Below are 21,805 nucleotides of genomic sequence, written 5' to 3'. Positions count from 1 at the left end.
TACATTTCGTTCATACCTTTAACCTGCTCTAGCTTTATCTCATTCCCCATTTCAGCAGTCCGAATGTCTGATTCAGTAGTCCCGTCTAATTGTTGAATTGTTGAATACATGCGACATATACCGGTCTTTTACGACATCTGTCCATCTTTCACGAAATAATTGTACCGACAAGCGGCGATTCCCATTGCGGTAGAACGAAAGTGACAAAACCGCACAGTGGGTCATTCGCTGGCCATCAGCCAAAAAAAATTTTTTTCGTTAGCTTAGCTTTCGTTAGCTTTCATCATATTTTTCCTTTATTGCTATAACATTCAAGTAGGATTTTCTCCAATTTTGAACAATTTTTTGCACAATTTGTTGTCCGAAAAGCACATGCATTTTACGCACGGCGATTTGGCAACTTTTCACATTAGCTACATGGGTCTTCCCCAGGGCTCATGTTTAAGCCCCCTTCTTTACAACTTTTATGTAAATGACATCGACGAATGTCTGGCAAATTCATGCACGATAAGACAACTTGCAGACGACAGTATAATCTCTGTTACAGGAGCCAAAGCTGCCGATTTGCAAGGACCGTTGCAAGATACCTTGGACAATTTGTCTGCTTGGGCTTTACAGCTAGGTATCGAATTCTCTCCGGAGAAGACTGAGATAGTAGTTTTTTCTAGGAAGCATGAATCTGCTCAGCTTCAAACACAATTAATGGGTAAAACGATTTCTCAGGTTTTGGTACACAAATATCTTGGTGTCTGGTTCGACTCTAAAGGCACCTGGGGTTGTCACGTGAGGTATCTGATGAAAAAATGTCAACAAAGAGTGAATTTTCTTCGTACAATAACCGGACAATGGTGGGGAGCCCACCCAGGAGACCTTATAAGGTTTTACCAAACAACGATACTGTCTGTTATTGAGTACGGGTGTTTCTGCTTCCGCTCCGCAGCAAACACACATTTGATCAAACTGGAGCGAATACAATATCGTTGTTTGCGTATCGCCTTGGGTTGCATGCAGTCGACCCATACGATGAGTTTGGAGGTCTTAGCTGGAGTACTACCATTGAAAAACCGCTTCTGGAGCCTGTCTTCTCGTATTCTTATCAAATGTGAACCGTCCCGTGATTGAAAATTTTGAAAGGTTAATCGAACTTAATTCTCAAACCCGTTTTATGACTTTGTATTTCAATCACATGTCCCAAAATATTAACCCTTCTTCGAATATTCCAAATCGTGTCGACTTATCAAATACTTCTGATTCTACTGTGTTTTTCGATAAATCCATGATAGAAGAAACTCGTGGAATCCCGGATCATTTACGCGTGCAGCAGATCCCCAAAATTTTTTCCAATAAATATCGAAACATCAACTGCAACAATATGTTCTACACTGACGGATCACTTCTTGATGGGTCCACTGGCTTCGGTATTTTCAATAACAATTTAACCGTCTCCCATAAACTCGATAATCCTGCTTCTGTTTACGTCGCAGAATTAGCTGCAATTCAGTACACCCTAGGGATTATCGAAAAAATGCCCAAGGACCATTATTTAATCTTTACGGACAGTCTCAGTTCCATTGAGGCTCTCCGATCGATGAAAGATGTTAAGCACTCTCCGTATTTCCTGGGGAAAATACGGGAACATCTGAGTGCTTTATCCGAAAAATCTACTCAGATTACCTTAGCGTGGGTCCCTTCTCACTGCTCGATACCGGGTAATGAGGAAGCGGACTCTTTGGCTAAGGTGGGCGCAACAAACGGTGATATTTATGAAAGACCAATTGCCTTTAATGAATTTTTCGCATTTGTACGTCAGAATACGATCATCAGTTGGCAAAATTCTTGGACCAAGGGGGAACTGGGAATGTGGTTACATTTCATAATCCCCAAGGTATCGACGAACCCGTGGTTCAAGGGGTTGGATGTAGGTCGGGGTTTCATTTGCGTGATGTCCCGGCTTATGTCCAATCACTATAGATTTGACGCGCATCTCCGTCGTGTTGGGCTCGGGGAGAGTGGTATCTGTGCCTGTGGTGAAGGTTATCACGACATAGAGCACGTTGTTTGGTCATGCCCTGTACACCGTGACGCCAGGTCTAGATTAATAGCTTCCCTGCAGGCCGAAGGTAGGCAGCCGGCTGTTCCTGTTCGTGATGTCTTGGCGAGCCGTGACCTATCCTACATGTCCCTTATATACGTTTTCCTGAAATCCATCCACGCCCCAGTTTAGTCCTATCCCCTTCCGCCTACATCCAACCAAACGACAAGAACACGTTAAGACCCCGGATCCGGAAACAGCAATCAGACCCGCGCGATACTCTCAAGGCCCGATGGAAACAACCCAATATGCCAGTCCGTAATATCTTGGCCCAGCAGCGGAACAAATTTAATATGCTGCTTACTTATGGCAATGAAAACCATCAAACAGCAAACCTGTGCTTTTAATGCAAAATATTCTAGCTTTAAGTTAGATTTAGTTTCAGCTCGTAGTCGGCAGCGAGGATAAAAAATTTGCTTTTAGTTATTAAGATACTTTAGAAAGTAAGCTACCAGATATAATTGGCGCCGTTAAACATTGAATTGTATTTGTGCCGTGTCAAATAAACTATAGATGAAGAAAAAAAAAATATAACATTCAAGTGTCTAAATCCAAAATTTGGGCGCAATATCAAGAAATCTAAATTTTTTATGACTTTTCAAAGTTGGCGAACTGACGCTTTTCGTCTTTTTTTTTTTGAAAAAAGATACATTACTTTGAAACGCTCTGTAGCTTCAATGATAGCTTGGATTTTTTTGATGTCAAAGGAAAAGTTGTTGTAAATGTTGTGCAAAACAAACCCTTTTCATTAGATAATGTAAAACTTGGTTATAGTAGGCCTGACACCAAAAAAAAATTTAAAAAACGTGATTTTTTGTAGAAAAGTAGTTTAAAAGTTTAGTTGCCGCAGTTTGCCACGGTTGTGACTACATTCAAAATTTAGGTAAAAACGTAAGCTTTCAAATGAATACTGTCTGCTGCTGCGCAAAACTGCGCAAATTGTCACTTTAGTGAAAAAAGCGATAACAGATTTTTTTAGTTTTTATTTTTAAACTTGAAATTTCATCCAGGATTAATTTTAATCATAACCATGATACCCCATTAATGAAAATTTATGATATCGTACTCAATCCGTAAGGATGAAATATAAATTTGGGCAAAAATCATAAAATTTATCAATGAAAAGTTATAAAATAAGTGTTAGACAAGAAAACAGTTAAAAAATCTTTATGAAATTTTAATTATGTCAAACTTTATAACTTTCTGCAAATTTGAAACAACATTAAAAACATTCAGCACTTTTCAATTTATGATCATGAATTTTGCTTTTGCTTCGCACTAGTTTGCTCACAAAAGTTAAGCACACATTTTGCTTTATGAGAAAAAAAAACAAAGAACATTCGTCGCCCTCCGCATCTTTTCGGATTCATTTAGAACGTTGTGTCATTCCAGTTCTTGGTTTTCAAATTCATAAATTCGTTAGATTTTATTATGGAGCCTTCAACTTCAGCGGCACCACCTAATTCAATGTCTAGTAAGTTGTCAAATCATGGTTTTACATATTTATTCAAATGTCCTCTTTCAACCATAGAAACCGGATTAGAAAGACAACATATATATGAAACAATGATACATCGAAAATTACTAGAAGAAATGAGAATTGCAGAGAAAGACATGTTTCCTGCTAATAAGTATAATGAACTTCAAATTTTATGGAAAAAATTCAACACGAGATTTAAGCGATCACAGCGGAAGATGATGATGATTTTTTTAATTTGTAATTAGTTTGTATTACTTATGTTGTTTTAGTTTATTTAAAAAAATATACATATTTAGGCAAAATTTGTTTACTTCGAGGGGTCGTCCATAAATTACGTTTTTTTTTTCAATTGGGAGGACGCCCGGTGGCACTACTTGTGGTCAAAGATCATATAATTCTATAAAAAAGGAAAAAAGTGCCAAAAAAATATTTAAAATTGGGTTCGTGCTTTATGGACGGCCCCAAACGAAAAATGGATGCCAAATTCGTGTTCAGCGCCCCAAAATTATGTAAATACCAAGTTTTTGTCGCATTTATCGACACTTTTTTTGCTTGGCCAGCCTTTGTATGGAGTCGCCCCACTGTGAACCGGTGACGTCAAAGGCTGCCTGCTTCTGGAGGGCACGTGTGCCCTGATGCTGTCACGTGTGCACCACCAGACTGACCCGCAAAATGACGAGTTTTGTTGGACTTTCATTTGCTCTAAATAAAAAAAATTATTACACATATATGAATGTGTGAAAATGAATTTATCAAAGAGATACATTAGTCTAAATCAACAATTAACCCTCTAGTGTCCAATGCCGCCATTTGGCGGGTTTCAGTCAAACCTCTAAAAAGCTTCAATAAATACTTAAAAAGTGTTTATAATGATTCATAGTGAATTTACCGAAGCCCGTCTAGAAATTAACTTGGGTACTAGAGGGTTAAAACTGCTAAAACAATCTATCCCTAATTGAGAACATTTAAACATTTTATGAGCTTCATTTGGACTGGAAAATCTTTGACTTCGTTTTTTATCATGTTTTTACCATGTTCAAGGTAGTTTGACATGTTCAAGGTAAATGAATATTATGCTTTACGATATATACTGGATAACATTTCGCTGCTTGATTGTTGCGTTTTTGGGCGCTTCGAACGACTCTCACCTGACAAGAGCTACTCTGCCGTCTGCCGATTGTACTCAGAAGTGTAGTGGTAAATGACTCGAATCAATGCAAAATTCTCAGATCTTGCGGAGATCGGTAAATCAACCCCCAGTGGAAATTTTGGTCGTGTGCTGACTGAAAAGTGGGGTTAGGGGCGACGTACGACAGCGTTTGATCCGGAGCGAGCGGCTGAATCCCGCCAGCTACAGCTAAGATGGTAACCCCATCAGCAGGATGTAGCTATCGCGACCTTGGTAAGGTAGCATACCGAAACCTCTCCTACCCGTGAAGAGCGGAACATTGTGCAAAAACCTAAGCTACGAAGGCGGATACAGAAAACGGTAAGCGATTGGAAATTGGGTACTTGAAACGCCCGATCTCTCAATGAACCGGTGCAAGCTGGCTTACCGCGTGTACATTAGGGTGTCCCAAAATAGCACAAGTCTGGAATCCCGGGGGCTCACCCTCCAGATGATAGAAAATGGTGTTACGAACAAAGTTTTGTTCGGCGGCAGCTCTAGAAAATGATGTTTCCAACTGGCTCCGATGACTTTTTTGAAAAAATCGGTTTTTCTTATGTTAAATCCAAAAAACATGTCCAGTTATTCAATTTTCCGTGAAACCAAATCCTTTTATATTTTTTACAGGTTCCTTGAGTCTAAACTGTAAGGGAAAAATAGTTTCGGATTGGTTATCGTCAATTTATTTTTCTAAAAAAAATTCTATCGTTTGGGAAAAAAAATTTTCAAGTATACTTTGATATTCAATCAATAAAAGTGGGTATTAAACCTAATGCTCTCACCAACTGAATAACATTAAAAGTTGGGAAATTTTATAGGGTAGAACATTGCCAAAGATTACATGGCTCTAAAATAACTTGATATTGAGTTATTCGTGATTTACTGTAGAATAATAAGTTACATTTTGATGTTTTCCAATACTAAAATTTTCATTTGCCGTATCATATAGTATTCTAATTTCAACTAAATCTCCTGCTACTTAAAGGGCTCGTTCTGCAGGGTAACTGTTAAGCTTCAACATTTCGATTTGGCATCAAGATAATAATTTCTTCCTATCCAGGCCTTGGGATCTTCCTGAATAAAAAACACTTTATATCAAGCCGCAGTCTATCGAAAATAACTTTAGTGACTTCTCATGAATTTTCGTTTGCACTGCTCACCATTTTGAAGTTTTGTACCACCCTTTCTTCGAGTCATCATTACTATTTTTAACGAAAAATACCAGGCTAACATTGACCTCCGGAAGATACCACAAGTGCAGTCTGCAGACCCGGCACCGTACCGAAATCACCGGAGATTGCGGGTTCTAGCCCCATCTGAATAAGATTTTTTTTTAATTTTAAGTCGCACTTTCTGTCCTTGCTCATTTTTCGCATTCTCGTTAAATTACATACATTTCCTCCCCTTTAGTAAAATTGATAATATTTATTCAATTTTTTTTTACTTGACCTTGATTATTGTAGGAAAACATTAAAATTCAATTTTTTATTTCACAGTACTACTTTACTTTTATGGCGACAGATCGTTAAGATCCTATGCCGAATCCAGAATACGTCTCCACAAAACTCGGTCTTGGGCTGCTACTCTCCAGTCTCCCCTTACATCCGCTGCTCTGGCATCCTCGTCGACAGCACACATCCAGCGCGTGCGCGGTCTGCCTCGAAGTCGTCGGCCTCTATCCGGTTCTCTGCTAAATATTATCTTTGCCGGTCGCTCATCCGCCATCCGTGCTACATGGCCAGCCCACTGTAACCTGCCGTGTTTCATCAGCTTGACGATATCAGCGTGTTTGTATACTTCGTACAGCTCGTGATTCATGCGCCTGCGCCACACCTCGTTGTCTAGTTTGCCTCCGAGTATTGATCGCAGGATTCTATGCTCGAAGACCCCAAGCGCTCGTTGATCGGCCTCTTTCCACGTCCACGATTCATGTCCGTAGAGCGCCACCGGGAGGATCAGAGTCCGCACATAGAGAGCGCAAATTTCGCACGGATCTGTAGGCTACGAGACCTAAGCTGGCTACGCAATCCGTAATAAGCCCTATTCGCCGCCGCGTACCGCCTCTTCACCTCGCGGCTCACCTCGTTGTCACATGTCACGAGAGTACCAAGATAAACAAATTCTTCGACCACTTCGAAAGTATCCCCATCCATCTCCACCGCAGCACCATCACCCGTAGAACTACCACGCTCTCTGCCTGCCACCATGTACTTCGTTTTGGCTGTGTTTATGGTGAGTCCAATTCTCGCAGCTTCCCTTTTGAGAGCCGTAAAGGCCTCCTCAACTGCTCTACGGTTTATTTATTTATTTATTTATTTATAATTCATGTAACTTAAGGAATCTTCCTTTTTTAATTGTTACACAATGGAGGAAGTTTAATTTTATATCTGTATATAACTACAAGTTTCTGAATCGATTTTACGTTACATTTTACAATTTATTTTATTATTTCATTGCATGCGATCAAGTTCCCCAAGTAAACCCTTTCGGAAGCTAACGACATTTTCAGTTGATTTTAAAGGTGTAGATAACCTATTCCAGTAAACAATGCCTCTCACAAACATTGATTGTCCATAGTAGGCGGATAAATGTATCGGCACCACCAAATTCATTGTTCTAGTATTACTCGTAAACTGGAGTTTGGTAAATAAGTAATGTGGTTTCCTAGATTTAATAATTTTGTGAATGTAAATGCACGTTCTATAGCAATAGAATTTATCAAATCGACATCCTATGAGCGATTCGTGGTAACGTGACACACTAGAATACCTATTTAGATTGTACACATATCTGACACATGAGTTTAATGCAACTCTTAACCTGTTAAGTGAAGCGGATGAGACATTTGTGTACATAAATTGTCCATATGTGAAATATGGAAGAATCAGTGACTTGAACAATTTTATTTTCGTAGTTGTGTCCAGGTACCTTGCTACCATATCCAGACGCTTCAAAGTGCCGTAAATTCTGCCACATGGAGAATTTATATACGAATCCCAAGTCAAATTTGAGGTGAATATTAGACCGAGATTTTCCAATTTATTGAAATACTCTACAATCTGACCATCAAAAATCAATTTAGGTGGAGTAGGTGGATTTTTGTGTTTACAAATAAACATCGCTTTGGTTTTAGAAGGGTTAACCAAGAGTAGATTGCTTTTAGACCATCGAAGAACCTTTTCTAGATCATGATTGATTTTACGGGCCATTTCCTCTATATTGAAATTTCTAGCGACACCTAAATAAATTTGGACATCATCGGCAAACATGTGAATGGCACAAAACTCCAGAGATAATGGCAAATCATTTATAAATAGAGAAAAGAGTAATGGGCCCAACACTGAACCTTGTGGAACTTCTGATTCAATTGCACTGAATGAAGACAAAGTATTATTGTGAACAACAGTCTGAAACCGTCCATTCAGGTATGATCTAATTAGGTTGGCAGCGCTCTGACTAAAATTGAATTGTGAACACCAATTATATCAATGTCGTTCGCAAAGTCCAGAGGCATGTGAGACTTAGTGATAATGGTGCCGCTCCTCTGCACACCTGCCCTTCGTATTGCACCTTCCAAATCTATGTTAAACAGCAAGTTCGAGAGCCCGTCACCTTGCTTCAGACCATCTAACGTCACAAACGCGTCCGAAGATTCGCCCGCTGTCCTGACGCATGATGTGAAATCGTCGTTTAATCAGTTTAGTTGGGAAACCATGTTCTAGCATTATTTGCCACAGCTCGTTGCGTTTCACTGTATCGTACGCCGCTCGAAAGTCTATGAACAGATGATGTGTCTGCAGGTTGTGTTCTCGAAACTTGTCGAGGATCTGTCTCAAGGTGAACATCTGGTCCGTTGTAGATCGCCCCACTCGAAACCCGCATTGGTATTCTCCAACAAAGGCTTCCTGCAGCGGCCTCAGTCGTTGGAACAGGATACGGGTGAGAATTTTGTACGCGGAATTGAGAAGGGTTATGCCTCGATAATTACTACACTCGAGTCTATGTTTCTTCTTGTAGATAGGGCATATGAGTCCTTCCAACCAGTCCGTAGGTAGTTGTTCCTCAGACCATACCCTTAGGATAATCTGGTGAATTGCACTACACAGCCGCTCGCTCCCAACTTTGAAAAGTTCGGCCGGTAAGCCGTCCTTCCCAGCGGCTTTGTGGTTCTTTAGCTCTTTGCAAGCATTCTTCACCTCGTCCAATGTTGGTGGGTCCACAGCTTGTCCGTCCTCCCCAATTTCTATCCTGTTCCCCTCGACGACTCTCCTACCTTCCTCACCGTTCAATACCACTTCAAAATGTTGCTTCCAACGCCTGGTCACCTGCGATCTATCGGTAATCAGGTTCCCCTCCCTGTCATTGCACATGGCAGGTACTGGCACGGTCCGATTCCTGGTTCCGTCGATCGTTCTATAGAAGCTCCTCGTGTCGTGCCTGGTGAAGCAAGTATCCGCCTCCGCTCACGTTTCTTACGGCGATGAAGCCTCTTTTCGGCAGCTCTTGCCTCCCGGTTTTTCTCCCGCATGTGACCAGCATCGAACCATCCACTACGCGTGGTTCCCGTTGTCATGCCTATCACTTCTCGCGCTGTTTCGCTGACCGCATCATGGATGTGCTTCCACTGCTCGTTCCACTCCAGCTGGTTCACCGATCCGTCTATCAACTTTCCGAGTATACTCTGCAGCAACTCTTTCCGCTGATAACCTCTGGATGTCCAAATGTATCTTCCTCGCCGATCTCGATTTAAATACATTGGACAACCGGGCGCGAATCTTGTCTACCACGAGATAGTGATCCGAGTCGATGTTTGGCCCTCGAAAGGACCGCACATCTATGATGTCTGAAAAGTGCCGGCCGTCGATCAGTAGTGGTCGATCTGGAAGAAGGCCTCTCCATTGGGGTGTCTCCAGGTGTGCTTCCGAATATACAGACGTGCAAAATGGGTACTACAGATGGCCATTCCCCTGGCCGCGGCGAAGTTCACTAACCTCGAGCCGTTGTCGTTGGTGGTAGAGTGAAGGCTTTCCCTACCAAAAACGGGACGAAAGAACTCCTCTCGTCCGACTTGTGCGTTCGTGTCTCCGATGACAATCTTTATATCGTGCTGTGGGCATTCTCCATACGTTTTCTCGAGGAGCTCATAGAACTCCTCCTCTACGTCATCGGTTTTATCGTTTGTCGGCGCGTACACGTTGATAAGGCTGTAATTGAAGAATCTGCCCTTGATCCTCAATACGCATAGACGGTCATTAATAGTCCTCCACCTAATAACACGCTTCACTTGGTTTCCAAGTAGTACGAAACCGACGCCCCGTTCCGCTCTATCGCCGCCACTGTAGTAGATGTGATACTTGAAAGAAGTGCCCGCGGTCGGATCTACGATTTCACAGTAAATCACGAATAACTCAAAATCAAGTTATTTTAGAGCCATGTAGTCTTTGGCAATGTTTTTCCCCATAAAATTTCCCAACTTTTAATGGTATTCAGTTGGTGAGAGCAGTATGTTTAATGCCCACTTTTATTGATTGAATGTCAAAGTATACTTGAAAAATCTCTTTCCCAAACGATAGAAATTTTTTCAGGAAATAAATTAACGATAACCAAACCGAAACGAATTTTTCCCTTACAGTTTGGATCCTAAGGAACCTGTAAAAAATATAAAAGTATTAGGTTTCATGGAAAATTGAATAACCTGACATGTTTTTTGGATTTAATATAAGAAAAACCGATTTTTTCAAAAAAGTCATCGGGGCCAGTTGAAAACATTTTCTAGAGCTGCCGCCGAACAAAAGCTTGTTCGTAACACCATTTTCTATCATCTGGAGAGTGAACCCCCGGAATTCCAAACTTGTGCAATTTTGGGACCCTAGTGTACATATCGTAGAAATCGACGGTGTGGCTACCGAGGGGAATCTCACTGTCGATGGCTGTTTCGAGTACTCCATGATGCAAAATGTAAAGACACTGTATTGCAAGCAATTCCATTCAGTATCCATCGAATAAGGGAAGAAGAACTTCCTCCCTTCGGATTCTTTTCGGGTAACATTCCCGGGAACCGCACTGTCGAACTACATCCTTTTGGCATTGTTCGTCTGTCTGTACTTCTGTTTGAACCGCGGGACATGCATTGCCAAAACTGAAAGCAGTTAGGTCATACAGCCACCTACTGCTGAAACAAGGCATGCTGCAACAAGTGCAAGTTGCACAGGGTTTTTTACGGACGTTTGCAAACTAGCATGAAACTGTTCCGTCTCACACCGAAGGTAGCAACAAGCAACAAGTTAGCCATTTTCAGCAGTTATCAAAGAACAGCCAATCATCGAGGACCACCAAATCCCGCTCCCAGCAGCAGACGCATCGTTAAAGTCATAAGTTTGTTTTTGATTGCCCAGTTGTTCACATCGTAGAAAAAGCAGAAGAAGCAGAAAATCATTATAGAAGCAGAGAGAAACTGGAAAATACAAGTTAGATAGCGAGCATTGGGGTTTTATTCCAATATATTCCACCGTCTGACCAGAGTGGAGGCAACCTACCCAGTTCTTTTTAGGACTAATTGAGTTAACAAATTTTCCACCAAAATTTGCCTTGCCGCTCCGCTCGGTCAGTTTCCCTCAATCCCAGTGCGAACAGATACTTGGCGGTAAATAGGACGATGGTGAGGCGCATGAATCACGAGTTGTACCAAGTATACAAACATGCTGATATAGTGAAGGTAATACAGCAGGGCAGGCTTCAGTGAACTGGACATGTAGCTAGAATGCCTGACTAGAGAGCCGCCAAAACTATCTTCAGCAGAGATCCAGAAAGTGGCCGCCAACTCCGTTGCAGGCCTCGCCATTGGTAAATGTGCGCGGTGGAAGAATATGTATGATCTACTGTTGCACGTGATGACTGGAGAATGGTTGCCCAAGACAAAAGAAGCGAAGGACCTGTGAATGTGATATAAATGAAAACAAAGACAGTAGACCCATCTTTTTTTTCCGGGACAGAAAGCGCTACCTGTATGATCTAAAGTATGAGGAAATGGAGCAGCTGTATTTTTCCCGCCGCTAGCAAGAAGGTTTGAGGAAAGTTATCAAGCCGGTTTTATGGATGGGCGATTTACAACGGACCAAATATTCACACTGCGGCAGATCCTCCAAAAGTGTCGCGAATATCGAGTGTATGGATAAACGCCGCTTACGATGTTATTGACCGTGTAAACCTTTGGAAAATTATAGACGAATAGGGTGTCCCTGTGAAACTTACAAGACTAAATTTCATCTCTCTCGGATTTAAATGGGGTGGCTAAAATTTTTTGGATGCCAGATGGCCTAATAATGCATGGAATGTCGAGATCTGATATCACCTAGAAAAAAATCTTTGGGTGGTTTTCGAACTGCTGAAGGCCGAAGTTTGTTCGCTTTGCGCAACATCATTTTAAGCCTGATTGACCTGAAATTTTGTACAGGATGTTTTGCGGGGATTTTTTTTTAAATGATCATCTTGGTAGTGTGGGACACTCAAGTAACTGGAGACAGGTGGACCTTATATCACGAAAGGGGTAGAGTAGTCTATAAAAACAGAAGTGAAATTGAAGAGGATGGACAAGCTGCAGTTGTCACTGCACTAACACCAAGCTGGGACGAGGCCAAGAACACTAGTACAAAGCTAAAAAGCCACAGGGCAGGGCCCAGCTATTTTTTTTCAAAGCTGGGAGTGAGATGCTGTTGCTGTAATATATCGGCTCATATTAAAGTGTGGCCACAGAACGCTACCTGCGGCCTGGTTAGATGGACTTGCTTACCCAGTCTATAAGAAGGGCCACCGGCTCTATTGTAGCAGTTATCAAGTACCAACACTCTTCATTTCTGCGTACAAAATTTCCTCTCGCTTTTCGTTCCATAGACTAAGGACGTTGCAGGAAGCCTTTGCTTGAAAGTACCAGCCCAGGTTTCGATTCACAAAAAAATGTTCACTCCGCGTTCAATTTTTGACAGGTTTAGAAAATTAGCTTGCAGACTATAAGGCAGTGTACGATTCAGTTAGACGGAACAAGTTATAGTAAATAACAGTGGTCAACCCAGGTTTTACCGTACAGCTCAAACTGAACGATTACAGGTTTTCAATCAATTGATGTCCCTAGCCAAGTCGGCAGTGCGTAAAGTTTTCAAAAACTTAAATGAAGTTTGCTCGTGTGTGAACGTAGATGCGCCAAACTCGGCGAGTAGTTATTTTGCGGCCTTTTGACCCATTTCTATCTATGCTGAAAGAGAGTATTGGTAGATAATATTGTGATAGCTTAGTTTGAGTTTCAAATTAAACCTAATTTTGGTGAAACTTGTTTAGAGTGCGATGTTTACGCGTGCAAAATTTCGTCACAATCTGTTAAGTCGTTATCGAGATGGTTTCCAAGCAAGAAGTGCTTTGCCAAAAAAGTATGGACGCGTAGTGAAAAATCCAGGCCAGTCCCGCTGGTGAATCGTGGAACAGTTGGGAATCTACCATTCGACAGTGTCCAGTGTGGTTAATTTGTCCAAGGGGAACCAGCAGTGAGCCGGCAGTGGAAGAAAAGCGAAGATGACCGACTCCGTGAAGGCATGGAAGGTGACGGATTACTTCAAGCGCAATCCGAACCTTTCGATTCAGGGCGTGGTCAAGAAGTTCAATTTTTCCATCTGTTTTGTCCAGTAGACAATGAAACGGGCCGAACATCGTATCTTCTAGGTAATGGAGGCGCCTACATGTACCGATAAATAGAATACGTGGCCAAATCTTGCCCTAGGAAGCTGTACCGTGAGTGGTTGGTGCAACCTGCCTTTAGGTCGGAAAAAGAAAGTCAACAAATTTGACAAGAAATGCTTGGTTGAGTAGGTGCGGCAAACCCAGTAAGCCCTACATAACGATCGTAACCATCAACGGCCAAGCCTTCACCTGGATGCTTTTAGAAACGCCTCCTACCCTTCCTCCGTTCCACGTAGTTGACACTAAGTTTTGTTGTTTTTGTGCTGAAGAAGGCAAATTCGTTAAACTCGCCAATAAATAAATTGGGCATGCTACGGAAAACAGTGAAAGTCTTCGAAAACGACCAAACCTTGGTCGTTTTCGAAGACTTTCACTGTTCAAACCTTGAATAAAGAGTGAAACTGTGTAAGAGAGATGACGCAAGTGTTGCACGGGATTTGATCAGTAGCGTTAGGTCCAAGGTTGTGGGAATTGAGGAGGGAAGGTTAAATAAACCTGGGTTGCACGAATATAGCTAATATGTGTTAATTTGTTCCCTGAAGGTAACAAAAATATCCGACATAAAATGAATTTTTGGTGATCGTCTTAGAACATCAAAGTGACAATTATTTTTGTGAATTTAAAGTTTTATAACTATAACCTTACAAAACTATAAATTGAACAACTCAAAATTATTGAAGTCAAAATTATAGTTTTTCACACAGTAAAAATGCGAAAGTACAGAATTTCACATCATAACTTGGACCAGTCTTGCTTTCGACTGCGGTTCGTCTGTTTGGTCTCGATGTCATGCAGCCTTCCATTGAGTGTGGTGGGATATCGACTACTAACGACCTAGCAAATTTTGGAACTGGAAAACATTCATTCCGGAGTGTAGCTCCTTTGTGCACCGAGAACTACAACCAACGTGGACGACCGATATGGACAACGCAACCAGCTGCCGGAAAGGGGCGAGCGGGCAATCCAATTTGCGGAATGTTTTCTTCATCACCTAGCGGCGGACGACAGTTCGCACTTTGACGCCGCAAGAAAAGAAATAATCAATTTCGGATGTGACCGAATACGGAAAAGTCCCACGTTCTATGGGGACTTGATTGAGAGCGATTTTCGATCTGAATAACAACGAATTATCCGTAATTTGTGGAGGTTTAATTTACGGGAAAATTTATGTAACGTTTGAAGTTAATGATTTACGTACCGGCTGGAGTACAGCACCCGTCCGTCCTGGTGCAACCGCACAAACTTATTCGGGGTGGTGATGGTGTGCAGGTAGCTTTGTTTTCCATTGTAGAAGTACGTATCCGGTTTCCAGATGCGCGCCAGCATAGAAATGCTGAGCGCCAGGGTGTCCTGTGTGCCGCTGAAGGCCAGCCGTCGATCAACCCAAGACTGCCGAAAATAGCAATCCATCGAGTAAGTCTGCGAAGAACAGCAAAATGTAAGAGAGTTATTAATTTTATTTTCAAATGTTATTCCGGGATTGCATGCTGTGCCACCTCATACATCTCGGTAAAAGTGAATTATTATCTGTATTAAAAGATAGTATATTTGCACTGTGAGGGCAAAAAGATGTGTCAAAATAGTTCGACTCATGCCATCCAGCTGGTTGTAATTCTCGTCAGACCCTTGTTTACAGCGGGCTCCCCATAGAAACTTGATTTTCCTCGTAAGGTATTTTGTTTTCGAAGGTTATTTCATCCTCGTCGTTCTTTTCATTTTTCCGTCGAGAAAGTTTGTTTGATCTGTTGGCGTGACCGACGGAAGAAACATTTGTTCTTCTTTTGCCTCAACTTTTCACCTTCAGATATGCCTTCGGAAGTGAACCGGGCGGTTGAGTTCGCCATACTTAAAAGTCCTTCTACAGTGTTCCTTATACAACACCGGTTTTCGGGAAGAGAGGTAGAATTTTCTTTATTGTCCTCAACTACTGATCCTAGTCCACCAGTCCCGGTCGGTGTCGCAATGAGTCAACCATCAAAGCAGCTATTCGATTGTCACCAGGAAGACAGCTTTCCGCTGTCTGGTTTTATAGTGAGGAGAAGGGTGGTGCCATGAAATGGTTCATCTTTTGCAAGATCTTATACACTGTCTTTATCACTTCGAGTAGCTTCAGGATATTTCGCGCGCTAAATAACACTTGATTGTTTCCTGTGCTGTGGTTGAAATTCTCTCGCAAAAAAGGCACTTCACAGGTATTTCTCGGCGCAGTTATCGCTTTCAGGCAAGAAATACAAGAGTGGGTTGTTCCGCAATTTTCACACATTTTTTCCAACTGCATGCATATGCCGTCTTGAAAGGGAATACCCATGTAGTTGGCAAGAGTATGGAACGGAAAACGGGGCAGTTTACTGGAATGGGATAAATAAATGAAGAAAGTAAACGTTGCAACATCTTGAGTGTGTTGATCTTGAATTTATTCATGGATCATTTCACAGCGTTCATGCTTAAAGTTTAAATATATTTAATCTTTAAGCATTGGTAGTTGCAAATTATTGTTTGACTTTATCTAGCTTGCTTTTACGTTTATAATTGGTGAAATTGCAAAAATGTTCATTAACTTCCGGACGATGCAACGTCGATGTGGTAATAACAATGAGTCTAGGCTCTAGTTGCGGTTTCCAGCATCGTTTCCAGTCATCCATCGGCCGTCCTCTCTATACAGAGCAGCTCTTTCGATGACCATCGAGCGACTTTTTTATCACATCGCCGGTTGAAATGAAATACTCCAGATATGGGAAAAGTTTCATGTAAAAGTTTTTCTACTTCATCTGCCGGTAAAAGTATTGTGCGAGTGCTTAACCTTTTCAAGTTGGTTCGATTAAACGCCAATAATGAACCCGGGTGGATCGGATGTTGGATGGTGATAACAAATGCTTTCACTTACCATATCAACTTCTGAGATTGGTCCCATGCTTCGCACCATAATGTCGACTTCAATCACAGCTGGCGGCCCTGGTAAGATAAATGAGAGAAAATATCGATTAAGTGAAAAAGTTTTAGCGCTTAGCAGGAGATAAGGGTTTTCAAAAATCTGGTACAAATAATAGCGCTCCACCTTGGGCAGAACATAAGCATTTGACTCACCGCCAAAATCCGGCCGAATGCTGTTGTCATATCCTCGCAATAGATTATCCAGCAGTTCGGAAATGTTGGCATGATTGTTTCGCTGCGTCAGTCGAATGGCACAGTCCACCACGATGAAGCTGGAACCGCTACCGGAACCAGTCGATGGTGCCGTTGCCCACAGAAAGGATGTTCCTATTCCGAAGACGGCACTACTGAAGGAACTGAAGATGATCCGGTTGATGGCAATGAATAAATTTGCTTTCATTAGGCCGGTCGTCATCGGCGGAGTGGCCCTGCACGTGGTTGCCGCTGGAGGTGGCCAAGGTGCCATACCTCGGTGGATCTGCCCGCCTCGGTGGCCGTTCTGCTGTGGCTCCGTAAGCTCACACTATTCGCTACAGTGCCCCCAGCACCGTCAGCCGAAAGGTCTCTCGGTCAAGTGTGCGAACTTTACACTACTTTCATCGGTGTCGGTTGACGGCGACGCTAACGTGGACTTTCGCGATCAGAAAGGTCACGGTTGCCTCACACCGAAAGGATAGTAATAGATGCTGATGTGGCAAGTTTATCTTTATACGATAATGAGCTGTTAAGTAGAAAGAAAGTGGATGATACTTGAGTAAGTAATTGTTCGGTCTTAAGGCGGTAGAGATGAACGGTAATAGGAAAAGTTTGAAATGTTGTTGCTGAAGTAATTGTGATATTAAACTTCTCCAGGGCTACCCTAAGAACAATGATTGCAAGCCAAAACTAATAAAAAATTGACGGTTGCTTTTCATGTGTGTTGTGAAAGTTATGGATCATTAGATACTTGATACATTTTGATTGAATAAAGCTTTGTTGTAGACAAAATGATTGAGACAGGCTAAATTTGGTCAATTTTCAAATAGCCAGAACTTCACGAAAAATGAATTAATTTTGATGAAACCGGTGTCAAATTTTACTGGAAATTAATCCTGGGTGAAATAATCCTCACATCACAGTGATCTGAAATTAGATCTGAAACGTCAAAAATATATAATTCTAGATGGAGTCAAAGTCTTCAACATTCGCTTCTATCTCCCAGTTACGGCAAATGGAGTCTAAGATCGACTTTAAAAAATATTTCTAAAATGAGCTAAATTTTTTTTCACACAATGTAACCTTCTTTAGAGAAAAAAAACTTCGAAAATTGATTCTTAACACAAGGGATTACAGACTTGGACCTTAACAGAATACCTATAAAATTTTTATCACTCACTGAATTTGTGAATCTGGTCCTATTCAAAGAAAATTCATTTGATTTAGTTGCTTTTAGATTATTTGTAATAATTTTCATCTGTTTTTTTAAATTTATTTCTATCAAAAGTAATGAAAAAGAAATGAGAAAGAAATCATATTCTATGTACACGCAACAAATTAGTCGAACTGGACGAATGGCAAAGCAAAGCAAAGCCTTGGTGCTTCATTCCGATTGGGAACTCGACCTCCTGTTTATTATACACAGACTTCGCAGCCAATTGTTAAGTGTACAGAACAATTGCGGAGCTAGCGCCACGATCCTACTGACACTAACAGACTATGCCGAGCTGAGATTCGAACCTACGACGACTGGCTTGTTAGGCCAGCATCATACCTCAAGACCAGCTGGGAGGGTGCGACGAATAACAATAAGCTTAATGAAGGCCAGCAGAATAAAAATTGGTTTCTAATCACCAAATAATGCGTTAAATTGGCTTGAAATTTCCAAAAACATCATAAAAGGTAGAAACTAAAAGAATCCCTAATCCAACCTAAAACTCACAAAAAGCAAGTGCACACGGAAAACTAAATGATCCAAAATTATAAAAGCTTCAAGCCTACATAGATGAAGGAAGACAAAATAATGAATTATGCCTAGATATTTTTCTTGAATCGTCGAAAATATTCTTGTGAACTAAAAAAATATATATAGACCGTTCCGATAATTATAAATACACTTACGATCAACCGTCATTTCAAATAACGTGCAGTATTCAACCAAACGTTGGCTGCGTCCTGTTGTTTACATCCAAAAGAAACAGATGCTGTCATTTTTTTCTAACATTTAGTGCGAAATTTTGAAAATGCGTTGCTTTTCTCCCGAGCAAAGAAAGCGAATTGTGCACAAATGGGGCACCGTGAGTGGTCTTTCTATAAGAAAATTAGCCAGAGAAAAAGGTATAAGTGTCGGAGCAGTTCAAACCGCATTGCGGATGTATTGTGAAGCGTGCACATTTACTGATGCCTCAAGACGTGGTAGAAAACCCGGGCCTGTTGATCCCACAATGGACAAAAAGGTTAAGGAATACTACAAGCGGGTCCTTCAGTATCAGTACGAGATGTGGCGAGAAAGTTTGGAACCACGGCGAGTAACGTTATGCGTGCCAAGGGAAAAATAAGTCTGCAGACCCGTCGGAAGCAGAAGCAGCCAAAACGAAATCCAAAACAAGCTGAATCTGTGAAACCGAGAGCTCGGAAGCTTTATGACAAACTTCTGACCAAAAAAATGGGGTGTGTTATCATGGATGACGAAACCTACATAAAACTGGACTATAAGACTCTGCCAGGACCGCAATTTTATACATCACCGAAAGGAAAGGATGTCCCTGGACCAGTGAAAACCATTTACACCGAAAAATTCGGCAAGAAGGTAATGGTTTGGCAGGCCATTTGTGAATGTGGGAAAATATCAAGAAAGAAGATGTATTTATAATTTTCGGAACAGTCTATATATACTGAAACTCAAAATCTTTGAAAATCACTTCTTTAAAATTGGAATAAAACATTTCGAAGTGCATAATTTATACAAAATCTTTATTGGAATCGATAAATTGGTTCTTTTCATTTACTTTTTTTAATATCTCTTCATGCAAATGTAGACTACGGTTACGTTTCAACTAATCCATATGAGAGATTTTTCGCGCTGGTTTTTTCAGCGTTTCGGCCAAAATTCCACTACTAACTCGTGTTATGCTGTCTTGTTAGGCCTCAAATAGTGTTGGGCTTGTCTACATATACCAAAAATTTCACGTAATCCTACAAAAAATACTCCAGTGGCTTCAAATCGTATGATCTTGATGGGCAACATACAGGCCCACAACGAGGGATGAATTGGTAATCAATTCATTCCTCCAAATGTTCTTTGTTTCGCAGGCTGTGTACTAGTTGGCGCCGTCTTGTTGAAGGCACGGGTCATTTAGGTTCAGATCTTCCAATTCGGGCAATAAAAAGTTACCCATCATGGATCAATATATCGTTCGCCGTTGACAGTAACATTTCGTTCAAGGGCCTCTTGAAAGTTGTGCGAAATTTGGTAATAAAACTCCTATTTATGGTTTAACTAGGTCGATTATGATGACAATCGTTGTTCATTTTTGAATTTATCCACAATAAAACGGCACAGTATTTTAAACAATTTTGACTTTGACAGACACTTGGACGCCATTATATACCAGTAAAAAATGTCGTAAAAACACCCTTTAGAAGAAAAAGGAAATAGTTTCAAATCAGGCCCCGAAGGAAGTCGTAGGAAACGTTTTTGAACCGAAAAAAATATCGAAAGTTCTGCCTAAAACCGTGACATGAAATTTTCAGGATGTGCATCATCTCAAGTTTTTTGAAAAGAGGCAAGTGGAGTAAGTAGATCCTTCAAAATTTAATGTCCAAAAACTGTTATAAGCATGAAATTACTGAAACTTTGAGTAAACTGTATCCAGTTTTCCACGAGCGGTAATGGCGGACAATGAACGCAACGCATTTTGAAGTCTTCTGCAGATTAGGTAATTTTCAATCGCAGTAAATGAAGCAAAAAGCCTAAAAGGTATCAATTAAGAACGTGCAGTATTCAGCCAAAGTCTGTGTGCGTGCTGCTGTGTACAAAGGAAACAGATGTTATAACTCTGTTATCGTTTTGCGCAGATGTGGCCTTTTCTCTCGGTTAAAAAAAAATTAAATGTGCACAAATCTGGTACCATAAGTGGTATTTCAATCAGAAAATCAGCCAAAGAAGAAGGTGTGAGAGTCAGAGCCGTTCAAACTACATTACGGAAGTATGATGAAGAGTAGTCGTGTACAAATGCCCCGAGACGTGGTAGAAAACCCGGTTGACTTCACAATGGATAGAAAGACAATACATTTCTACAAGTCGCATCCTTCAGCATCAGTTCGAAATGTGGCGGAAAAACTAGGTCATCATTGACTAACGTTATGCATGCTAAGAAAAAGATGGGCTTACAGACCCCATCGAGAGCAGAAGCAGCCAAAACGAAGCACCAAACAGGTTGAATCTGTGAAACCAAGGGCTAGGAAACCTTATGATAAAGCTCTGACCAAGAAATCGGGGGATGACGAAACCTATTCAAAAATAAACTATAAGACTCTGTCAGAACTGAAACCGCGGAATGGATGTCCCCAAATTAGTGGGAGCCATTCACACCAAAAAAGTCGACAAGAAAGTTATTTTTTTTTTCTTCATCTATAGTTTATTTGACACGGCACAAATACAATTCAATGTTTAACGGCGCCAGTTATATCTGGTAGCTTACTTTCTAAAGTATCTTAATAACTAAAAGCAAATTTTTTATCCTCGCTGCCGACTACGAGCTGAAACTAAATCTAACTTAAAGCTAGAATATTTTGCATTAAAAGCACAGGTTTGCTGTTTGATGGTTTTCATTGCCATAGGTAAGCAACATATTAAATTTGTTCCGCTGCTGGGCCAAGATATTACGGACTGGCATATTGGGTTGTTTCCATCGGGCCTTGAGAGTATCGTGCGGGTTCGATTGCTGTATCCGGATCCGGGGTCTTAACGTGTTCTTGTCGTTTGGTTGGATGTAGGCGGAAGGGGATAGGACTAAACTGGGGCGTGGATGGATTTCAGGAAAACGTATATAAGGGACATGTAGGATAGGTCACGGCTCGCCAAGACATCACGAACAGGAACAGCCGGCTGCCTACCTTCGGCCTGAAGGGAAGCTATTAATCTAGACCTGGCGTCACGGTGTACAGGGCATGACCAAACAACGTGCTCTATGTCGTGATAACCTTCACCACAGGCACAGATACCACTTTCCCCGAGCCCAACACGACGGAGATGCGCGTCAAATCTATAGTGATTGGACATAAGCCGGGACATCACGCAAATGAAATCCCGACCTACATCCAACCCCTTGAACCACGGGTTCGTCGACACCTTGGGGATTATGGAATGTAACCACCTTCCCAGTTCCCCCTTGGTCCAAGAATTTTGCCAACTGATGATCGTATTCTG

At 41.3% G+C, this 21,805-nt stretch overlaps 1 protein-coding gene across 2 annotated transcripts in view; it reads right to left on the bottom strand.

Moving 5' to 3' along the window:
- LOC129719492 (gamma-aminobutyric acid receptor alpha-like) overlaps window positions 1-21,805 on the bottom strand; it is a 136,231-nt gene that overhangs the window by 19,203 nt on the left and 95,223 nt on the right. For both annotated transcript variants that reach the window (XM_055670866.1, XM_055670865.1), the window contains exons 2-4: window positions 16,552-17,119; window positions 16,352-16,419; window positions 14,666-14,886 (exon numbers count right to left, since the gene is read on the bottom strand). In XM_055670866.1, coding sequence (XP_055526841.1) covers window positions 14,666-14,886; window positions 16,352-16,419; window positions 16,552-16,864 — 602 coding nt within the window. In that variant the 5' untranslated portion in view covers window positions 16,865-17,119. The remainder of the gene's footprint in view (window positions 1-14,665; window positions 14,887-16,351; window positions 16,420-16,551; window positions 17,120-21,805) is intronic.

The sequence above is a fragment of the Wyeomyia smithii genome, chromosome 2 (genome assembly GCF_029784165.1).
Source record: "Wyeomyia smithii strain HCP4-BCI-WySm-NY-G18 chromosome 2, ASM2978416v1, whole genome shotgun sequence".
In the NCBI taxonomy this organism is placed as follows: domain Eukaryota; kingdom Metazoa; phylum Arthropoda; class Insecta; order Diptera; family Culicidae; genus Wyeomyia; species Wyeomyia smithii.
This window is presented reverse-complemented; position numbering and strand designations above follow the sequence as displayed.